Source organism: Prionailurus bengalensis, chromosome A3 (genome assembly GCF_016509475.1).
Source record: "Prionailurus bengalensis isolate Pbe53 chromosome A3, Fcat_Pben_1.1_paternal_pri, whole genome shotgun sequence".
Taxonomy (NCBI): domain Eukaryota; kingdom Metazoa; phylum Chordata; class Mammalia; order Carnivora; family Felidae; genus Prionailurus; species Prionailurus bengalensis.
Genome location: NC_057354.1, coordinates 118,777,446 through 118,795,986, shown reverse-complemented (window position 1 = coordinate 118,795,986; position 18,541 = coordinate 118,777,446). Strand labels below are relative to the sequence as shown.

The 18,541-nt window shown below is 50.5% G+C and overlaps 3 protein-coding genes across 8 annotated transcripts; 1 reads left to right on the top strand and 2 right to left on the bottom strand.

The window, feature by feature from the left end:
* Positions 1 to 3,086: 3,086 nt before the first annotated feature.
* Positions 3,087 to 8,707, bottom strand: EIF2B4 (eukaryotic translation initiation factor 2B subunit delta). 6 transcript variants are annotated; one of them, XM_043604266.1, is made up of 13 exons: positions 8,543 to 8,707; positions 8,118 to 8,161; positions 7,661 to 7,796; positions 7,262 to 7,468; positions 6,907 to 6,989; positions 6,649 to 6,740; positions 6,299 to 6,413; positions 6,016 to 6,092; positions 4,727 to 4,829; positions 4,358 to 4,485; positions 4,042 to 4,219; positions 3,456 to 3,636; positions 3,087 to 3,334 (listed from the first exon to the last, which is right to left on the bottom strand). In XM_043604266.1, exons 1-13 carry the CDS (start codon positions 8,571 to 8,573, stop codon positions 3,135 to 3,137), a joined length of 1,575 nt encoding a protein of 524 aa, XP_043460201.1. In that variant the 5' UTR covers positions 8,574 to 8,707; the 3' UTR covers positions 3,087 to 3,134. The 6 variants fall into 6 exon arrangements, with proteins under 6 accessions (XP_043460201.1, XP_043460202.1, XP_043460199.1 ...); XM_043604267.1 differs by having other exon boundaries at positions 7,262 to 7,465; positions 8,543 to 8,665; XM_043604264.1 differs by lacking the exon at positions 8,543 to 8,707 and having other exon boundaries at positions 8,118 to 8,270.
* Positions 8,708 to 8,787: 80 nt separating this feature from the next.
* SNX17 (sorting nexin 17) lies at positions 8,788 to 14,517 on the top strand. Its single transcript, XM_043604273.1, has 15 exons — positions 8,788 to 9,028; positions 9,497 to 9,571; positions 10,583 to 10,700; positions 11,224 to 11,288; positions 11,567 to 11,677; positions 11,784 to 11,874; positions 12,036 to 12,123; positions 12,364 to 12,433; positions 12,717 to 12,809; positions 12,905 to 13,108; positions 13,231 to 13,356; positions 13,520 to 13,597; positions 13,726 to 13,800; positions 13,888 to 13,929; positions 14,023 to 14,517. Exons 1-15 carry the CDS (start codon positions 8,966 to 8,968, stop codon positions 14,134 to 14,136), a joined length of 1,413 nt encoding a protein of 470 aa, XP_043460208.1. The 5' UTR covers positions 8,788 to 8,965; the 3' UTR covers positions 14,137 to 14,517.
* A 106-nt stretch (positions 14,518 to 14,623) lies between these two features.
* On the bottom strand, positions 14,624 to 17,997 carry ZNF513 (zinc finger protein 513). The gene is made up of 4 exons (XM_043604272.1): positions 17,863 to 17,997; positions 17,458 to 17,619; positions 15,890 to 16,477; positions 14,624 to 15,794 (listed from the first exon to the last, which is right to left on the bottom strand). The coding sequence occupies exons 1-4, from the start codon at positions 17,915 to 17,917 to the stop codon at positions 14,968 to 14,970; spliced, it is 1,632 nt and encodes a 543-aa protein (XP_043460207.1). The 5' UTR covers positions 17,918 to 17,997; the 3' UTR covers positions 14,624 to 14,967.
* Positions 17,998 to 18,541: the final 544 nt, after the last annotated feature.

Genomic DNA, 18,541 nt, shown 5'->3' with positions numbered 1-18,541 from the left:
CAGGGGTTAGGGGTGCCAACACCAGTGTAGTAGTGGAGAAATCTACATGTTAACTTTTTCTCCCCCCAAAACTTAACTACTAAATAGCCTACTGTTGACTGGAAGTCCATACACCATCAATTAACGTGTATTTTGTATGTTAATATGTATTATATACTGTATTACAGTAAAGTAAGCTAGAAAAAGGAAAATGTTAAGAAAATCATGAGAAAATACTTTTATAGTTCTGTACTGTAATGAAGAAAACCCATATATAAGTGGACCCACACAGTTCAAAACTGTGTTGTTCAAAGGTCAACTTGCTAATATTATTGGATATTTAGGTGGTTTCTAGTCAATGCTGCTATAAATAACCTTGTTACTTCAAACATGAGCAACTATATGGGTAGGTAGCATAAATTCCTAAAGGCAGAGTTGCTGGACCAAAAGTTTAGGTGCAATTGTAATTTTGATTGACAGGCCATCTTTCAACTGATCTGTTCCTCTGCCTCTAATCTCTTATCAGTTACCTTTCTAAAGTATAGAGTTGACCCTGTGGATCTTCTGCTTAATTTTAATGATTAAGATGCTCAGTAAATAAAAAACCCACGAGTTAATAATCCTTTAAAAAAGGGAGAGGGAGGGAGAGGGAGAGAAAGCCAACTAACCAAAAACTACTCATTGTATGCCACTGGAAATAGTGATCAATTTTTTGAGACAAGCAAATAAAAGGAAAGAAACATTTATCTTGTCTTTCCAAGAAGAAATATAATTCAGGATAACTACTGAGAAGGAATTCTTTTTAGATTACCAGCTAGGAAATATAGAAAGGATAGAATTAGGGGGGAAAGTCATTTTGCAGCCCCTAATGAAATAATTCAGGCAATAACCACCAGTAGATAAAACCACTAAGTGAAAACTTGAGAAATTTTAATATTTAAAACTTTAAAACTGGGGGGTCTCAGTTAAGCGTCCAACTTTGGCTCAGGTCAGGATCTCATGGTTCATGAGTTCAAGCCCCACATCAGACTCTCTTGTTGTCAGTGCAGAGACCGCTTGGGATCCTCTGTTCCCCTCTGTCCCCCCTCCCCCCACCCCCACTCTCTCTCTCTCACAAAATAAACTTAAAGGAAAAAAAAAAAAGACTAAAACTGGACCTACTCATCACTGAACATGGAACAACTATTTGCCTCCTGATGTGAGGCAGTATGAAACACAGAACCACTTAAGTATTCTTGCCCAAAAAGTTGAATGGAAATTGAGGGGTTAGAGGAATGAATTAAATGACACCACATGGAAACCAATAGTCAAATCCAGAGTAGGGAATATTTTATAAGATGATCTGATACCTGAACAAGTCAATGTCCTAAGGAGGAAGGCTTGAAGAGACTGCTTTTGATTATAAGAAATTGAAGACATAATAACCAAATGTAATGTGTAGATTTGTTTGGATCCTGATTCAAACAAACCAACTGTAAAAAATCCAGTTTTTGAGACAATCAAGGAAATCTGATTATAGACTGGACAATACTAAATTTAGTAAGTGTAACAATACAATGGTAAACTTCCATATTTTTTTGAGAGACACATACTGAGGTTTGTAGGAGTGAATCCCAGATACAATATCTGGGATTTACTGTAAAGGAACTTCAGCAAGGATAAAAAAGGAAAAAGAAAGCAAATGTGGCAAATCTTGGTAATTGTATCTGGGACGGGGATTCTTAATATGGTTTACTCTATTGTGGAGCTATTTGAAATTTCTCAATAAAACACATGTACACACAAAATGGGTGACGCTCCATTTTTTTAGGCTAACCACAATGGTTAGGCTCACAATCTGGCCCTAACCCAACCTCCTTTGCAGCTTTATCATTCAGATAAAGACAGAGAGACAGAGTGCAAGCAGGGGAGGGGCAGAGAGAGAGGGAGACACAGAATCTGAAGCAGACTCCAGGCTCCGAGCTGTCAGCACAGAGCCTGACGCGGGGCTCAAACTCACAAGCCAGGAGATCATGACCTGAGCGCAAGTCAGAAGCCCAACCCACTGAGCCACCCTGGCACCCCTTGGCCACACATTTGAAAGCCTATTCTGTTTTTGTGTTCAAGCTCTTCCCTTTGCTGATCTGCCTTCCCATTGTTTTCCAACCGGGAAACTCCCTACCTTCACAGGTCAGATGCTCCCTGTGAAGTCTTCAACCTTATTAGGTCTCTGGGTGTCATCCATGGTTGCCTCCTAGAAACTCTGTTCATGCAACTAGTAGAATTTCTGTCATACTGCAGATATTGTCTGTCTGCCTCCACCATGATGAGTGCCCCTCAATGGCAGACAGCATAAAAGTTAGGGGCACAGTCTCTCCATCCAGAATGCCTGAAATCACAAGCTGCTTTTGTGTTACCCTGGACAGTAACTTAGCCTCTCTGTGCCTTAGCTATATTGCCTAGGCAGGTAACCTCTCTGTGTCTCAGTTTTCTCACCTGTAAAATTTCTCTTCATAGAGCTATCTTAACCTTCCTAAATGGATCATACAGGATTAGAGCAGTTTCTGACACAGAACAAGTACTCAATGCTGAGAATACGAAATACTTAATATGTAATTATTTAAAATACACTAAAATACTAAAGATAACTCTCTAATCCGTCTCTATATTCCTCCCTATATCTAGTTCAGTGTCTGGCATGTACATGCTTGATAAATGGTTGATGACTTGGATCGGTTTTGGTGTCCATACTGACCTTCACTTTGGCCCCAAACTACTGACCTGGAACTAGTTACTGAAGAGGTTCATAAAGGTCTGAGATTGGTACAGGTCGTAAGAGGGGTTACAGCGGCGCCTGCGTGGTTCAGTTGGTTAAGTGTCCAACTCTTGATTTTGGCTCAAATCATGATCTCAAGGTTCAAGGGATTGAGCCCTGCATCAGGCTCTGCACTGACAGCATGGAGCCTGCCTGGGATTCTGTCCCCCTCTCTCTCTGCCCCTCCCCCACTCACACACATGCTCTTTCTCTCTCAAAATAAATAAATAAAAGAAAATAAAAGAGGGGTTGAAGAGCCTGGACTTCTAACCTAAGTGATGACGATACTAAAATAGATACAAACGCAGCAAAGTTGCTGAATGTAGGGAGCATGTCATTTATTGACCCTGTGTTCCCCCACTCACTGGTCGCTACTCTTGACTCGTAGAACAACAGGTACAGAACTGCAAGGAATCATTCCCAGCTCCGTGATCACCAGATCCACCAGTTCCGGGGGGGTCACATCATAGACTAGATTCAACAACCGTAGGGACGGGTGGTTCTGCCAGTTAGCCAGGGCCACATGTTCTCCTCGCTCACACAGTAGATCGTCAGGGTCATCTGTAATGGGAGATAGATCCATTTATGTCTTTTTAGAAAACAAATCATAGTTCAACCCTCCCTCTCCCTCCCAAGTCTCAAATCTCTAGAATCTTCTCTCCTGCCCTCCTGGGCTCCTTACCTAGCTCATTAGAGACAAAGGCATCAGTCTGCACACGCTCACAGAACTTGTATGTTTCACAGCAGACCAGCACTGGCACATTATGGGCTCGTGCCACCAGGGCCAGCTGGGCTGTCCCTACCCGTGACATCACGGACCCATTGGCCAGGAGTGCATGAGCTCCCAATAGCACCTTAGAAACCTATTTGTTTTGAACAGTGGAGAGGGGGAGAAAATGCGGTAAGTGATTAATGCGGAAAAAGGTTCCCCACTCCTGCCCAGGACAGCAATATTGAGTCAGTGACAAAACTTAGTAATGTTTCTTCTTGGAAAACATCTGACCATTGAGGCATGCACCTCCCACAGGAAAACGAAACTCCAAAGTTACTTTTGTCCTGATTCTTCTTGGTGGCTGCTAGTTTAATACAATGTTCTTACAACAGCTATACTATTAACATGCTGTAGGTGTTTTTCCTATTAAACATAAACAGGGCTACAAAACAGGGCTAGTATTTTTAAATAATTGTCACCCTAGGAAGATGGGATTATGTCTATACAACTACACCCTTTTACCTCCAACTTTGGAGTCCCTTTCATCTGCCCTCACCTCTGGGAGCACATAGGAGGCTGCAGGAATCAGCAGGTAGGAGGCAGGGACCCCAGCACGGACCAGAGAACGTAGTGTGTGCCTTCCCTCCAGCCGTGGCCGGCTGTCCACCACTACCACCCGAAACCGCCGGCCCCTAGCCCAAGCCTCCTGAAGAATTCGTGATACCAGAGATGAGCTGGAGTGAATGGAGAGGAGGATTCAGTTACAGATTTCACTAACAACCAACCACCTCATTCCTAAAGGGCAAAGGGGCACTCCCTTGTTCAGACTGTTTCACTCCCCAATTTTCTCAGTCATAGGGTCTGGACCATACCATCCATACACAAGGATCACATCTCCGGTATTGATCTTCTCATAAGCAAAGCGGGAAATTGCCTGAGCTGCAAGCACAATCTTCTCTTGCACATATCGGTCAATGGCTGCTTGAAGTTCTGACTTGGCCTAAATGGATTAAGATGTTTAGGGAACAAGAAATGGACATATTTCTTCCTCTGATCATTGTACTAGATGCTTGAATATGTGTATAATGATGGGTTCCAAGGGAGCCCAAGTCAGACAACCCAACCACTTCCTTAACCCTTGACCAGGGCAGAATGACAGCACTGTTCCTCCTGGGAGTCCTGAATGTCTTTCTCAGCTGGACCCTCAGGTGCATGCCTTGCTCATTCCTCATATTCATCACCTCCTCTTCCCGCTTAGAGCTGCTCACACCCGTGATCTCCTTGTTCAGGAACTTGATGGCGTTGTACATGCTTGCTGACAGGGGACGGCACTGAGTCAGGAAGCTACAAAGACAACACCTCACGTTTATGTGACTTTTTACACCTTACATTCATGTTTAAAAAGAAGACAGAAATAGGAATGCAAACTGGGGCAGCTACTCTAGGAAACAGTGTGGAGGTTCCTCAAAAAATTAAAAATAGAACTGCCCTACAACCCAGTAATTGCACTACTAGGTATTTATCCAAGGGATACAGGTATGCTGTTTGGAAGGGATACATGCTCCCCAATGTTTATAGCAGCACTATCCACAATAGCCAAAAAGCCCACATGTCCACTGGTAGGATGAATGGATAAAGAAGATGTGTTACATAAATTCAATAGAGTATTACTGGGCAATCAAAAAGAATGAAATCTTGCCATTTCCAACTACGTGGATGGAACTAGAGAGTATTATCCTAAGCAAAATTAGTCAGAGAAAGACAAATATCATATCACTTCACTCATATGAGGACTTTTAACATACAAAACAGATGAACACAAGGGAAGGGAAGCAAAAAATAATACAAAAACAGGAAGGGGAACAAAATTATCATAAGAGACACTTAGATACAGAGAACAAACAGAGGGTTGCTGGAGGGGTTGTGTGGGGGGGGGAGTGGGCTAAATGGGTAAAGGGCTTAAGGAATCTACTCCTTGCACCATATGCTAACTAACTTGGATGTAAATAATAAAAAAATAAATTATAGAAAGAAAAAAAGAAAAGAAAGAGAACAAGAGAAGATATAAAAGAAAAAAAAGCAATAAAAGAAAAAAAAGCAATAAAAGAAAAGGGCTTGTCAAGAGGCTTTTGGATGAAAAATAGTAATACCGGTACACATGGCTCACTTATTACAATTGTATATGCTTAGGAGACTATGGGCACAGTGTCAGAAATAAGAATTGACCTAAAACATCTCAGATCTGTGGTTACTATTTACGATATACAGTTTTGACAAAACACTCAGAACATTAGACTACTATAGTTCAGAGACCAAAGTGTCACTTTATGTAGTATGTTTTTTCTTCTGTATGTTAACAGAGATCTTATGTCAAATTCCCACAATTTATTTGGTTTATAACATTCCCTTTGCGATTTATGTTACAAAATAAAGGTTGGACAGAAAAATGAAACGAGGTAAAAGAGCAAGAGAAAAGGTACAAGAAGAGGACTTGGTGACATGGGAGTGGGCTTGTAGTGGTCCTCCTTACCTGAAGTAGGGCTTTAGCTTATTCACTAGGTCCCTTGAGAGTTCTTCATTGGGAGGTGTTGTATAATCCTGAATCACCTACAGGGTACACAGGGTGATCGGCAAAACGTCCGCTAATAAAGGTCTCTGAAGGAGGGGCAGGAGGGGAGGGCAAGCTTCACTGGGGAAAGTGTTCTGAGGATGCAGTCATCCCCTCTGTCCCCCAGAGATTACTTTGGGTGACAGAAGCGAACACAGTGTTGGGGAAGGTGGGATTGGGTCCTAGAGGGGACAGGACAACATACCTGCTGCAAGGCACGAAGCAGGGCAATACACCGGGCATTGGAGCCACTGACCAGGCCCTGGGAGTACTGCAGGCCGAGTCGCACCATGGCTGGGTGGATCACAGAGGATGGGATGCTGATGGGATGGCGGTGTCACACACTTTGCAAGGGAGCCTGAGCACCTACTGCCCACCTGCCCCTGATAAAAAGGAACTTCCTTCACTAGCACAGACATCCCCGTTTCCTCGAGAATTTTGCCTTGTGTGCACGCTTCCTCCCACAGACCCCATCTCAAAGTTTCAGTCACTTTCAATCCTAAGTTACCAAAATTCCTAGAACTTAAAAGTTGTGACAATTTCACAGGATCTTACCTCATATACTGAGTCAAAGAATTCTGTCTGCTATACTGGGGTAGGTGAGAGAAGAGACTGACTTTGGATCCATAATCATTTCGTGTAGGAACCTTGACAAAATAGGGGAACAGGACAGTGGAAAAAAGTAAACAGTGAGGCTACCTTGACCCAAATATCCATTCTTCCCCAGGGTCTCACTTCCACCTGAGGACCTTTTCCCCCTCTTTCCCATCTTCCTTAGGTAATTCCTGGCCACACACCGAGGCCACTTCCTACCTGTTGTTGCTCTGGTTTTTTAGCAAGCCTTCTCAGAAGTGTGAGGTCATCAACCTGAGTGTGCTCAGGGAGACGCTTCACTCCTAAAAGATAATGATTATGTCTTCAAGATGCTGTACGTGGTAACGAGAAATCTGCTTTTAAGGTATGAGGCACATCAAGAAAAACTGGACAGGGGGAGGGGGAAAATGGGACAAAAGGATAGAAGAAATAGAGACAGGATGAGGTTGAGAGGAAATTTTTGAGCTCTTGGCCCCAAGGCAAAGAATGGGAGAGGAGAGCTGTCTTACCATGGGAAGCCTGAGCTAACATAAGAATTTGCATCAACAAAGGTCTTGAAATGAAGGGAAGGTACCTGGGAGGGTTTCTCCAGCTGTACTGGGGCAGGCCCTGGGAGGTGGCCCTCCTTGTTCGCCTTTCCTTGCCTGTTTCAGGGCCCGATCCGCCTCCTGCTTAGCCCGCCGTTCAGCACGAAGTTCGGCTTTACTTCGACCAGTTGGAACTTTCCCCCCAGCAGTGGCCTGCTGACTGCCAGGTCCTTCCGGTTCTTTGGTCGGGCCTACTAAAGATAGAACGAAGAGGTGCCCAAGCCCCAGGCAGGTAGTATCTATCTATGCCCCACCCAAAGCTCCTGTTTATCTAAACTTTTTCGCTCTTCACTTGCTCAAACCAACTTTGTCTTATCTCCCCCTCTGGTCTCCCACACATCCCTCTACCAGTTCCACACCCCAGACCTTTAAACAAGCTTCGGCACCTTGACACTGGGCTGCAGGTACAGCAGAGCCAGTTTCTGGTTCTGCCCCCTTTTCCTCCTTCCGTTTCTTCTTCTGCTGTTTCTTTTCCTTCCGAAGCTGCAACTTCTCTTCTTGGGTCATCTCCCTTCCCCCTGCCTGAGACACAGACATAGAATATTGCTCTTCCCCAACAATTCCAAAGATGAAAAAACACTACTGGAGTCTTCCAAAATTCCCATAAAGTAAAGCCCCTAATCCTAACTCTAACCAGCTAGCTGTTACAAGCTTTCATCCCATAGGGATCGAAGCTTCTCCTTCAGGATCACAGTCTCATACTGTTAGGGGTCGAAGAATTCTGTAAAATCTGGCTTTCCCAAAAAATAGAGTGAAACGCGGACGGAAGCTGGGTTAGAATGAAGCTGACACAGCCTGCTGCGTAGCGCTTGACAGGGGTTTTGGAAGGGCACTCTCACTTACCCCAGGTCGAGTAGAAAGCTCCGCCTTCATCCTAGACCCCGAGTCTGCATCAGAAAACAGGTCACAAAGTGAGCCAGAGAGGGTCCGGGAGGGTTTGGGGGGACCCGTACTCGGCGCGGCTGGCTGCTGGGTCGGCATGAGCAAGGCTCCGCCGCCAGGCGGAAGGCTAGCCAGGGATCCGCGTGGGGACGCAGTGCGCGGCAGGATCAAAAGGAAGGCGGGGGAGGCGGCCGGGAGGGGCCCCTACCCTTCTTGCCAGAGCCAGCCGGTGCGCGGCGCGGGAATGCGCCCCAGGCAGCGCGCACCAGGGCCCGGAGAGGCGCCGGAACGGAACGACAGGACCCAGAGGGACTCAGGGCTCAGTCGCGGGCGTCCAGCGCCCGGAGGCTCGCGTACCTGTTAGTGCGCCCCCGCCCTTCACTCACCCTCGCGAACAGCCACAGCCACGGCAGCCATCACCCTCCGTTCTAGGCTCCGCCCGCCGCGGTCCCTAGGCCTACAGCGCCACCTGGGCAGACACTCGTGGCGCGCAGCTCCCAGCGGACTACAATCTCCAACGTGCACTGGAGCTCCGCCCCGGGCTACGGGCACCGATGAGGGCCCTCTCACCTCGGGGCGCCCAGTCCTGGCAGTCGGCTCTTGCTCTTTAGACTACAGTTCCCAGCATGCCGGGGGTGCCGCGCCCTAGAGCGGACGTCCCACCACCCTTCCACCTCCGATCCCAGCCCCCCCCCCCCCCCCAAAATGGCGAGTGAGACAGCGGGGACGCGCTGAGCGGCGGAGGCGAGCGTGTAAAGCCGCTGCAGCCCTGTCAGTCCGGAGCCCGGCTGGGCCCTGCCGCAGGGAACATGCACTTTTCCATTCCTGAAACCGAGTCCCGCAGCGGGGACAGCGGCGGCTCCGCCTACGTGGTGAGGAGCGGCCGGAGCCGGGCCGGGCAGGGGCGGGGATAACGGGCCGGAGCCCTCTCCGAGCGGCCTCTGAGGCCTGGCCGCCACCCTTGGGGCCTGTTCCCAGGGAGCCGACTCCTGACGGCCTCGCTGGGAGCTTATATCCCGTCTCAGATTCGTCCAAAGGTCGCCCCAGCTCCTTCAGGTCTTTTGTTCGCCTGCGTCGCCTCCCCCCTGGCTGGGCCGCGACTGCTCTGGTGGGCGTCACTGGCCTCTTGGGGAGGGAGACTGCGGCACCAGCGCCCCAGTTGCCCTCGGGCTGGTCCTTCTGCTTTGGGACCTGGCCCTGGGGAGAACAGACGAATAAGCCCTCGGAAGATCTCGGTGCGTTACTCAGGCGGAGTTATGCCAGGCAACTTCTGGCCAGGGTTTTCAAGGGGGTCGCCCAGACTGCGACCCTAAAATGCTTGCCTGCTTTTGTGTCCTCAGGCCTATAATATCCACGTGAATGGAGTCCTTCATTGCCGGGTGCGCTACAGCCAGCTCCTGGGGCTGCACGAGCAGGTGGGACCAGCACCCCTGCCTTGAGGCAGCTTTCAAGCCCTTTCCTACAATTGGGCATCAGTGTCTCCGTTTTTCCCCCCTCGTCGCTTCCTCTAGGCCGTGTAGTTCCCCTTTAACTACTGCCACTGGGGAGGATCTGGTGTTTCATCTTATCGATTGACATTTCCGGGGAACTCCCTAAGAAGCTTACTGTCGGTTACTCTAACTGCTCCTCCTTATACTCACATCCGCCTTTTTGCTTCCTTGTGCCCCGTCTTACTTCAGCCTTTGCCTGTGCATGGAAAAACCGACCTCCCCCCTCTGCTGCTGAAGCACATTCCTTCCGTCATCTGAGCTGCAACTTGAAATTCTTTTCCCTGCTCATACAAACCATTCACCAATACCTTCTGTGCTCTTTAACAACTTTCAGTGGGCCTAGCTGTTCAGTTATCCTCATGTATCTGTGACGCAATGTTTTCTATGTTCTCCTCACCAGATTGCAAGCTCTTTTCAACTCCGTACAGAGTCCTGATTCCACTGATAACTAACTGTGCAACCCTGACTAAGTTACCTAATTTCTTCGGGCCTTAGTTTCTAAGACTGAAAAATGGAGTTGTTGCTCTGCAAAGTCCCTTTAAGTTCTAAGACATTTTGTGTACATATTTGGCTATATTTAACCAGGCACATAAATTTTCCTTGTAAAGCCCTTTGCTTCTTGTGAGGGTTCAACGAACAGTCTTGCTAAATAATTAGGGGGCTCCCCAGGCCCCAGACCTATACAAACCGCACCCACACTGTGAAGGGGCTGACTTGTACATAGCAAGATAGGACACAACTTATATTTAGAACAGAGGAACACAGCTCTGTTGGTATGCTACCTTCACCACAGGAATTATTTCTTGGATGACCAGGCTAAATGGGGGAGCAGGGACTAAGGGAAGGGAAGGGAGACCAAGAGAACATCGTGAGTGTGGATTACCTCTTCTCATTTGCTGTGTTTATGTGAAGGGTTGTATCTCTTTCTCCAAATAGCTTCGGAAGGAGTATGGGGCCAATGTTCTTCCTGCATTTCCCCCAAAGAAGCTTTTCTCTCTGACACCTGCTGAGGTAGAACAGAGGAGAGAGCAGTTAGAGAAGTACATGCAAGCCGGTGAGTGGTTGGAGGGAACTTTAAGCTAACAGTTGAGAACTATGGGAAGAGACTCAAAACAGCTGGTTCTGTAGACTGTCCTGAATTACTTTCTGGATCTGGGGAGCCTTTTGTTTCATCTGTTACTTAATTAAGAAAAGTAAATAGCATACAAGGATGTTGTAGGTATTAACAAAGCAATTTGGTCAATATACTAATACAGTTTGGAAATACTAACATAGTGTTAAATAGTCTTAAAGCAGTTCAGATTGGTGGGGAGAGCTTAATTTGTATCTGATGCGCTTTAGATTAACATCATTGTTATTTCCCTAGTTCTATAGACTGGACTCAACTAGATGGCAGCCAAGGGTGGGGCAGGTGAAGAATTTATGCAAACAGTGAGTGAGGTGAGGCCAGCTGGGGGATGTGACAGGCCATCACCAGCCCAGGAAATGGGGTAGGGGGGAAACCTACCAAAAAAAGAACTGGGGGGAGTCAAGAGGGAGCCCAAAGTTACTGCAACATCGTCTTCTTGTCCCCACAGTTCGGCAAGACCCGCTGCTTGGGAGCAGTGAGACCTTCAATAGCTTTCTGCGTCGGGCACAACAGGTGAGGCTCTGGGTGCCACAAGATTTAAGGGAAGGACTTTTCTGTAGGGCCATGTCATTTTAAGGCAGTGGCTACAAGAGTCATCCAGGCACCTTTTTTTTATGAGGTAGGGCTTCTACTGTACTAATGAAACCAAGGAAACTCAGCCTGTAATTAAGCAACTGAGAATAAAGATGCTAGAAGGATCTAGAAATAGAGAGTTTAGGATGGGTCAGAGCTAGACACTGGGCAGGTATTAACAAGGCAGTGCCTCCATTCTCATGTATATTCATGACCAGGAGACACAGCAGGTCCCCACAGAGGAAGTTTCCTTGGAAGTGCTGCTCAGCAACGGGCAGAAAGTTCTCGTCAATGTGCTAACTTCAGATCAGACTGAAGATGTCCTAGAGGTGAGGCACTTGTGCTGCCCCTCCTCCCCGGCACCTCTGGGTCCCAGGTTTCGGGGTGATTGGAACCAGCCAGTATGATGAGCTGTACTTCCTTCCCTCTCCCAAGGCTGTGGCTGCAAAGCTGGATCTTCCAGATGACTTGATCGGATACTTCAGTCTCTTTCTAGTTCGAGAGAAAGAGGATGGAACCTTTTCTTGTGAGTTTCTGTGGACTTGACTACTTCCCTGTGCATCTAGTAGTGAATTTGCCCCCCTAATTCCTCCCAGAATGTAACATTTCCTTACGGTTTCTCTCTTGGCTTTTCTCCCCTTGAGTCTCATGGCATTTTCCTTTTTTTTTTTTTTTTTAAACCCACAGTCGTACGGAAGTTGCAAGAGTTTGAGCTGCCTTATGTATCTGTCACCAGTCTTCGGAGTCAAGAGTATAAGATTGTGCTAAGGAAGAGGTCAGGGCTGGGTTTGGAGGAGGGGGAAGGGTGCTGGATTAGATTACTGGGCCATGTACTGAGATAGAATAACCTGGACAAGGGAGTAGCGTTGGGTGTTTTCTACCAGGCCTTCCTAGCTTCCTCCCATTGTACCACCATTTGCCCACAAATTCCAGATTGCTCCTGTTTTCTATTCTACCTCTCTTGCCTTACCCCAGCTTAGCCCCATTATCCCCTTTCCACCCCTTGGCCTCACAGTTACTGGGACTCTGCCTATGACGACGATGTCATGGAGAACCGGGTTGGCCTGAACCTGCTTTATGCTCAGGTGAGCTTGGAGCTGCCTCAGAACCCTTCCCCTGAAATGAATACTGGTGTCTCACTCTGCCAAGAAAACTCCGTGTCTTTACTCCCAGTTCACAGGGAAGTTCCTAGAATACTATCAGGGCACCTGGCACAATCTAGTCTCCTTATTTTGTAAGCTGATATAGTCAAGGACTCACTGCAAAGAGGTCACTGCTAAGGGTCAGGATGGACAGAAGTAATTGGACACTTTCCTTGGACCTCTGATTGGGAGCCCTGAACCCCCCCACCCCTTGTCTCTACTATAGACGGTATCAGACATTGAGCGTGGGTGGATTCTGGTCACCAAGGAGCAGCACCGGCAGCTCAAATCTCTGCAAGAGAAGGTCTCCAAGAAGGAGGTAAGCCTGCTTCCCTGTTTTATTTCAAGGGGGGTTGTTTTCTGACTCACCCCACTTCCCTTCCTGACCTGCCCCCTGTGGTGACTGGGTTTCAGTTCCTGCGGCTGGCTCAGACACTGCGGCACTATGGCTACTTGCGCTTCGATGCCTGTGTGGCTGACTTCCCAGAGAAGGACTGTCCCGTGGTAGTGAGTGCAGGCAACAGTGAGCTTAGCCTCCAGCTCCGCCTGCCTGGCCAGCAACTCCGAGAAGGCTCCTTCCGGGTCACCCGCATGCGGTGCTGGCGGGTCACCTCCTCTGTGAGTTGGGGTAGGCCTTTGAGATGGTGCTCTGGCAAGCCTTGAGCTTCAGGAATGGGTGGGTCAAGGACGGAGGCAGACTGGTCAGAATGATCTCAGCCTAACTCCCCTTTCTCTCCCAGGTGCCACTGCCCAGTGGAGGCACAAGCAGCCCAGGCCGGGGCCGGGGTGAGGTGCGCCTGGAACTGGCTTTTGAATACCTCATGAGCAAGGACCGGCTACAGTGGGTCACCATCACCAGCCCCCAGGTGTGAGCCCACCCTCATGCCTCCTCTGGAGCCCATTGCACCGCTCTCTTAAATACCCAAGTCTAGGGCTTCCAGGACTCCATGTGAGTGGGAGCCCTTGTCTTAGGGGTGCTGGGCTCAGGATGACCACTCTAGTCAGGCTGAGCTCTCTTCTTGCCCTCAGGCTATCATGATGAGTATCTGCTTGCAGTCTATGGTAGATGAACTGATGGTGAAGAAATCTGGTGGCAGCATCAGGAAGGTAAGCGAGAGGTGTGGACCAAGCAGCTGAGTGGTTGTGCTCTCCCTGCCTTTTGTCCTAGGTGGGAGGGAGGGGAAGTGATGGGGATTCCGAAGGGATTCTGCCCTTATCAGCGTCTCCATCCCCAGATGCTGCGTCGGCGAGTAGGGGGCACCCTGAGACGCTCAGACAGCCAGCAAGCAGTGAAGTCCCCACCCCTGCTTGTAAGTATCACTTTCTGATCAGTGCCCCACCTCCTAGCCTTGCCATACCTCCCCAGTGAGCTGACACCTCTGCCTCCTCTTCCCCAGGAGTCACCCGATGCCAGCCGGGAGTCCATGGTCAAACTCTCAGTGAGTTTCCCATGAGGGTTGGTGAGGTTGGTGTTGGTAGGGGAACCTCAGGGAGGCTTGAGCCCTCTGACGCCAACCCTGCCTTTGTTACAGAGCAAGCTGAGTGCCGTGAGCTTGCGGGGGATTGGCAGTCCCAGCACAGATGCCAGTGCCAGTGATGTCCACGGCAATTTTGCCTTCGAGGGCATTGGAGATGAGGATCTGTGATCTCCAGTGCTCAGATGTCTGCCCTCTGCCCCGGAGGAATGTTCAGAAACTTGCCCTGTGCCTGTATCCCCAAGCCAGGGGGTCTCTTCCTTCCTTCCCTTCTCTCGGCCAGGGGCTTCCTAACCCACCTTCCTTTCCAATCCCCGGGCTGGCTGCACAAAGGATTGTTCTCTCTTTTCAAAGCCGGCCCTTAATGCCAAATTAGCATTTAGTATTTTGCACAAAGTCCAAGGGACCATGGCTACCTGCCTTGGGGAAGAACTACATCTTCCCCTGGGGCTGCTTCTGGCTTCTCGGGGCCATGGGCCAAGGGGATGGGCAGAGGTCTGTGTATCATCTGGCCCAGCTCCCCATCATTAAACTCAGCCTGATTGCTGCCTACCTCTGTTTCCCTTCACTGCCCCTGCTCCCCCATCACAGCACAGACTGCTGTGCTAAGGGTGAGGCGGAGCTGTGCTTGCCACTGCCAACTCAGCATAGACATGGCTTTGTTAGTGTTTCCTTTATTATAAAGCACTGAAATAAGTTAAATAAACAGGTGGGAGGCTGGGCAGTCCCCCAGCCAGTTCCTCTACTGCCCCTGGGAGCAGTGGAGGTGAATACAGGGCCCTTCTCACTGAGCTCATGAAGTGCATCAGTCAAGGCAAGGCCCCCTGGTCCATATGGGCCCCCCGCCCACAGGGTTTGGGCTGGTCCATATAGCGCCTAGGTTAGTCTGTGGAGCCCCTGGCCAGCTGGGGAGGAAGTAGAAGGTGGCTTCTGGTCCATCTGTATAAAACGTACAGGACAGTCAGGGCTAATCCGTAGGGCCCTGAGGGAGAAGGACCTGGTTCAGGGTGAGTCTGTATGGAGAGCCCGGCTACCAGCGGCACTCAAAGCTGTCGGACCCCGAGGGCTCAACACAGAGGAGGGGCTGTGCGGTGGGGCCCAGCCCTCAGAGGCAGAGAGGCCAGGCCCTCCTGCCCCACCATGGCCATGCACCTTCTGGTGGCGTTTGTAGTTGTCCCAGTGGCCTGTGGTGTAGGCGCAGGTGGCACAGCGGAAGGGCTTCTCGCCTGTGTGCCGCAGCATGTGGCGTTTGAGGTTCATGCTCTGATTGCAGCTGTAGTTGCAAAGGCTACACCGAAAAGGTTTGTCCCCAGAGTGGATGCGACCGTGACGCTTGAGGTTGGCCAGGTTGCCACAGGCATAAGGGCAGAGGGGGCACTTGTAGGGCTTCTCTCCCGTGTGGACGCGCTGGTGCCGTTTCAGATTATCCAGATGAGCAGAGGCATAGGGACAGCGGGCACAGCGAAAGGGCTTCTCGCCACTGTGCGTCTTCATATGCCGGGCCAGGTGGTTGGGATAATGAGTGGCAAAGGGGCAGAGGCTACAGGCAAAGCCTTTGTCACTGGGGCCCTGGGGCCCCCCACTGGCACCCCCTCCAGCCTCTCCTCGCATGCAGCGCCCACACATGGCAGCTCCCAGCCGACCACCCTCCCCCTCCTCCAGCTCTCGTCCACAGTTCCGGCAGGTCCAAGGGAACAGCAGCTCTGGCAGTGGTTCTGATCCAGTCCCACAAAGACCCTCTCCTTCACCCCGCAGCTGCCCACAGTCTGGCAGGAAACTGGCACCACCTGGTGGCACATGGAGGCTCAAATCTGGAAGCAGCAGAGCATCTGTGGGGACAATGAGGCCTGGTGTATGAATCCAACCAAGTATCCCTAAAGCCACCCACCCATGTCCCAGGTTCTTTTGGTCTCTGGCTTTTTACCTTCAGGTCGCCGGGGCACTGCCCCCTCCTGCTCTGTGGGACTGGGAGGCCGGGTTGGACGTGGAGCACAGCAGCGGAAGCCACAGGTCGGGCAGGGAGGAGTGGGGGGCCCCGCGTGGGTGCGCTGATGCCGCCTCAGGTTGCCCAGGCTGCTGCAGGCAAAGGGGCAGTGGGGACAGCGGTAGGGCTTCTCGCCAGTGTGGGTGCGGGTATGTCGCGTCAGGTTGACGAGCTGGGCTGAGGCGTAGGGGCAGCGGCCACAGCGGAACGGCTTCTCCCCGCTGTGTGTCTGCATGTGCCGCTTCAGGTGGCTCGAGTAGTGGGACACGAAGGCGCAGAGGCGGCATGAGTATAATAGCCGTGGGGGCAGCGGGGGCCCCCCACCCGGCCCTCCTGCCCCACAACACGGCCCCTCACCTGTCGGCCCCCCACACAGCTGGCAGGCTGGGCCTGGCCTCTCACCCCTGGCCTCCCCTGGACCCCTGGCTGGCTCCTCAACTTCACTCTCAGCACTTAGTGGCCGGCCGCCCCCAGACTCGTCATCGCTCAGCCCATAGGGAAGCCCAGGCCTGGCCCCCAGAGAGTCTCCTGGTAAGACAAACATGAGAAGAAACATCAACATGGAGTACAATTAGGCTCCAAACTTGCTTTCTCACTGGTGTCTCCCCACTTGTTTGGCCCCACTCTTCACTTCAGTGATCCTGAAAATTCAATGTGAATGATCTGCTTCTGAGCCTGGACTAACCTAGTGATGACAGCTGTACCTAATTCCACTGCAGGGAAAAGGATCAAAGGCTCACAGTGGACCACAGACTGAAATGAAGAATGTAATTAGGTGATTCTTGGGATAAAAAAAAAGTAAAAGTACACAAGGCAGAGGCCTGACATCTTATTCTAAGCTCTGTTTTAGTAAGGTCCTTTTTAGTACAGAGCTGATTATAAAATAAAAACTCAAGAGTGAAGCAAAATCTGGAGAGAAGTGAAAACAAAGTAATGTCCCTAAAGGATGAATTATTTTTTACATGGATTCCCCCCAGTGACGTTCAGAAACATCCTTAGTATAGGTAGCATTAAGGGGGTAAGTGGTGCAGCAAATTAGGGTGGAGTGATGTTAACATCACAGGGGAAAGGAATGTGCAAGAATACTTGAGGATAGAGACCAAAACCTCAATACAAAAGGTTTATGCTGCAGGTGAAAGGAGTTAGATTAGACATAACTTAATTTGAAATAAGTTGTTTTGCTGAACCTTTTCAAGTGAACTTCACATAAGGAATGTGCTAGGCAGAAGGACAAGGTTATTAAAAGGGCATTAACTTTAACCAGTTGCTCTGTCATCCACTGTGCTATTCATGCCGCCTTTGGACCAGGCCCCAAAACTTCACCTCAACAAAGTGATGGAGCTCATCAAACAACTGGGCAAATGAAATCCAGCTCAAATCTAAACTAAATCATCCCTGGGTTGTGGCACTGTTTCGAGTTTAGCTCACTGGCACTAAATCCTAACCTGGATCCTGAAGGGCCGAGGCTCCAGCGGTCACTAATCTTTAATCAAGTCCCTCAAACCCACCTTCAGAGTCTCTCTCGAAGCCCATGAGCTGGTCGCTGTTGCCGTCACCTTCCTCCTCTTCCTCTTCCTCTTCCTCCTCAAACTCCAGATCCTGGCCTAGTAGCAAGTCACTCTCCAATACCAGGGCCCCGGGTCCTTCGTCGAGGGAGTCTTCGGTATCCACTGAAGAGGGGAGGGGGCTTGTAGATTCTCCCTCAGGAACCGTGCCCATCATCCGCACCCCGGGAGCTAGCCCTGGCAGCCCGTACTTCCCGTACTCTCAGACCCTCTCGGGTTCTCTTAGTAGAAGCTAGGAGTCCAGATCGCCCACCCCATCCCTCAGGAGTCCCCCTCTACCCCGACCTGAACCCACTCCACTGACCCCACCCCCGTTCCTCCCCCCCCTTGCGGCCCCTGACCCCTGACCTTTGACCCCCTCGCATTTCACGGGCTGCGGGTGGCTCTGCTTCCTTCGGGGCATCGTGACCGGCTCCAGCCCGACGCGCCTCCGGCCTGCGGCCGCCCGGCCCCGCCCCTCCCAGTCCGGCCCGCCCGCCCTTCCTTTCAGGGCCCGCGGGCCGCCCCCATGCAGCGGCGCGGGCCCCGGGCAGCCCCCGGCCCTGGCCCCGGCGCCCAGCTCAGGCCGCTCCCGCCGCCGCCGCCGCGTCCATTCATGGAGCCCCCTACCCCCCCCCCCCCTACGGAGACCAGCTGGTACCTCCGTCCTCGCTTCCGCTTCCGCTGCCGCAGAGTCACACGGGACGCGTAGTCCGTGGAAAGCAGAAGCGGCGAAAACGTCCACAGCGTGACCAGGAAGTGATTGTGACGAAAGAAAGCAGCCGAGCCAATCACAGATCAGATAGAAAGCAGGCCGGTGAGGAGGGCAGGAGAAGCCTCGGCCTTGCTTTCAGTCTTAGTTGCCGCCTGGCTTATCCTAACCACCTCCTGCAGTAGCTAGTAAACTATTCCTGACACCAGGAGGGGGTGAGGATGAGCCATGACGCTACGCCAGCCTGCCAACAGCTTAGGGAGTTGCAATACCTGGGACCCCTCTGCCCCATATTCTTGGGACGGACGGACGCGCGCACACACACACACACACACA

Coding starts and splice junctions, on each gene's coding strand:
- SNX17 (XM_043604273.1), top strand. CDS start 8,966: ATGCACTTTTCCATTCCTGAAACCGAGTCCCGCAGCGGGGACAGCGGC. Junction 9,029..9,496: donor GCGGCGGCTCCGCCTACGTG/GTGAGGAGCGGC, acceptor TTGTGTCCTCAG/GCCTATAATATCCACGTGAA. Junction 11,289..11,566: donor TTCTGCGTCGGGCACAACAG/GTGAGGCTCTGG, acceptor ATTCATGACCAG/GAGACACAGCAGGTCCCCAC.
- EIF2B4 (XM_043604264.1), bottom strand. CDS start 8,255: ATGCCGACCCAGCAGCCAGCCGCGCCGAGTACGGGTCCCCCCAAACCC. Junction 7,469..7,660: donor ACCTGCAGCCCAGTGTCAAG/GTGCCGAAGCTT, acceptor TTCTATCTTTAG/TAGGCCCGACCAAAGAACCG. Junction 4,486..4,726: donor GCTCTAAGCGGGAAGAGGAG/GTGATGAATATG, acceptor TAATCCATTTAG/GCCAAGTCAGAACTTCAAGC.
- ZNF513 (XM_043604272.1), bottom strand. CDS start 17,917: ATGCCCCGAAGGAAGCAGAGCCACCCGCAGCCCGTGAAATGCGAGGGG. Junction 16,478..17,457: donor CTTCGAGAGAGACTCTGAAG/GTGGGTTTGAGG, acceptor TTGTCTTACCAG/GAGACTCTCTGGGGGCCAGG. Junction 15,795..15,889: donor AGTGCCCCGGCGACCTGAAG/GTAAAAAGCCAG, acceptor TTGTCCCCACAG/ATGCTCTGCTGCTTCCAGAT.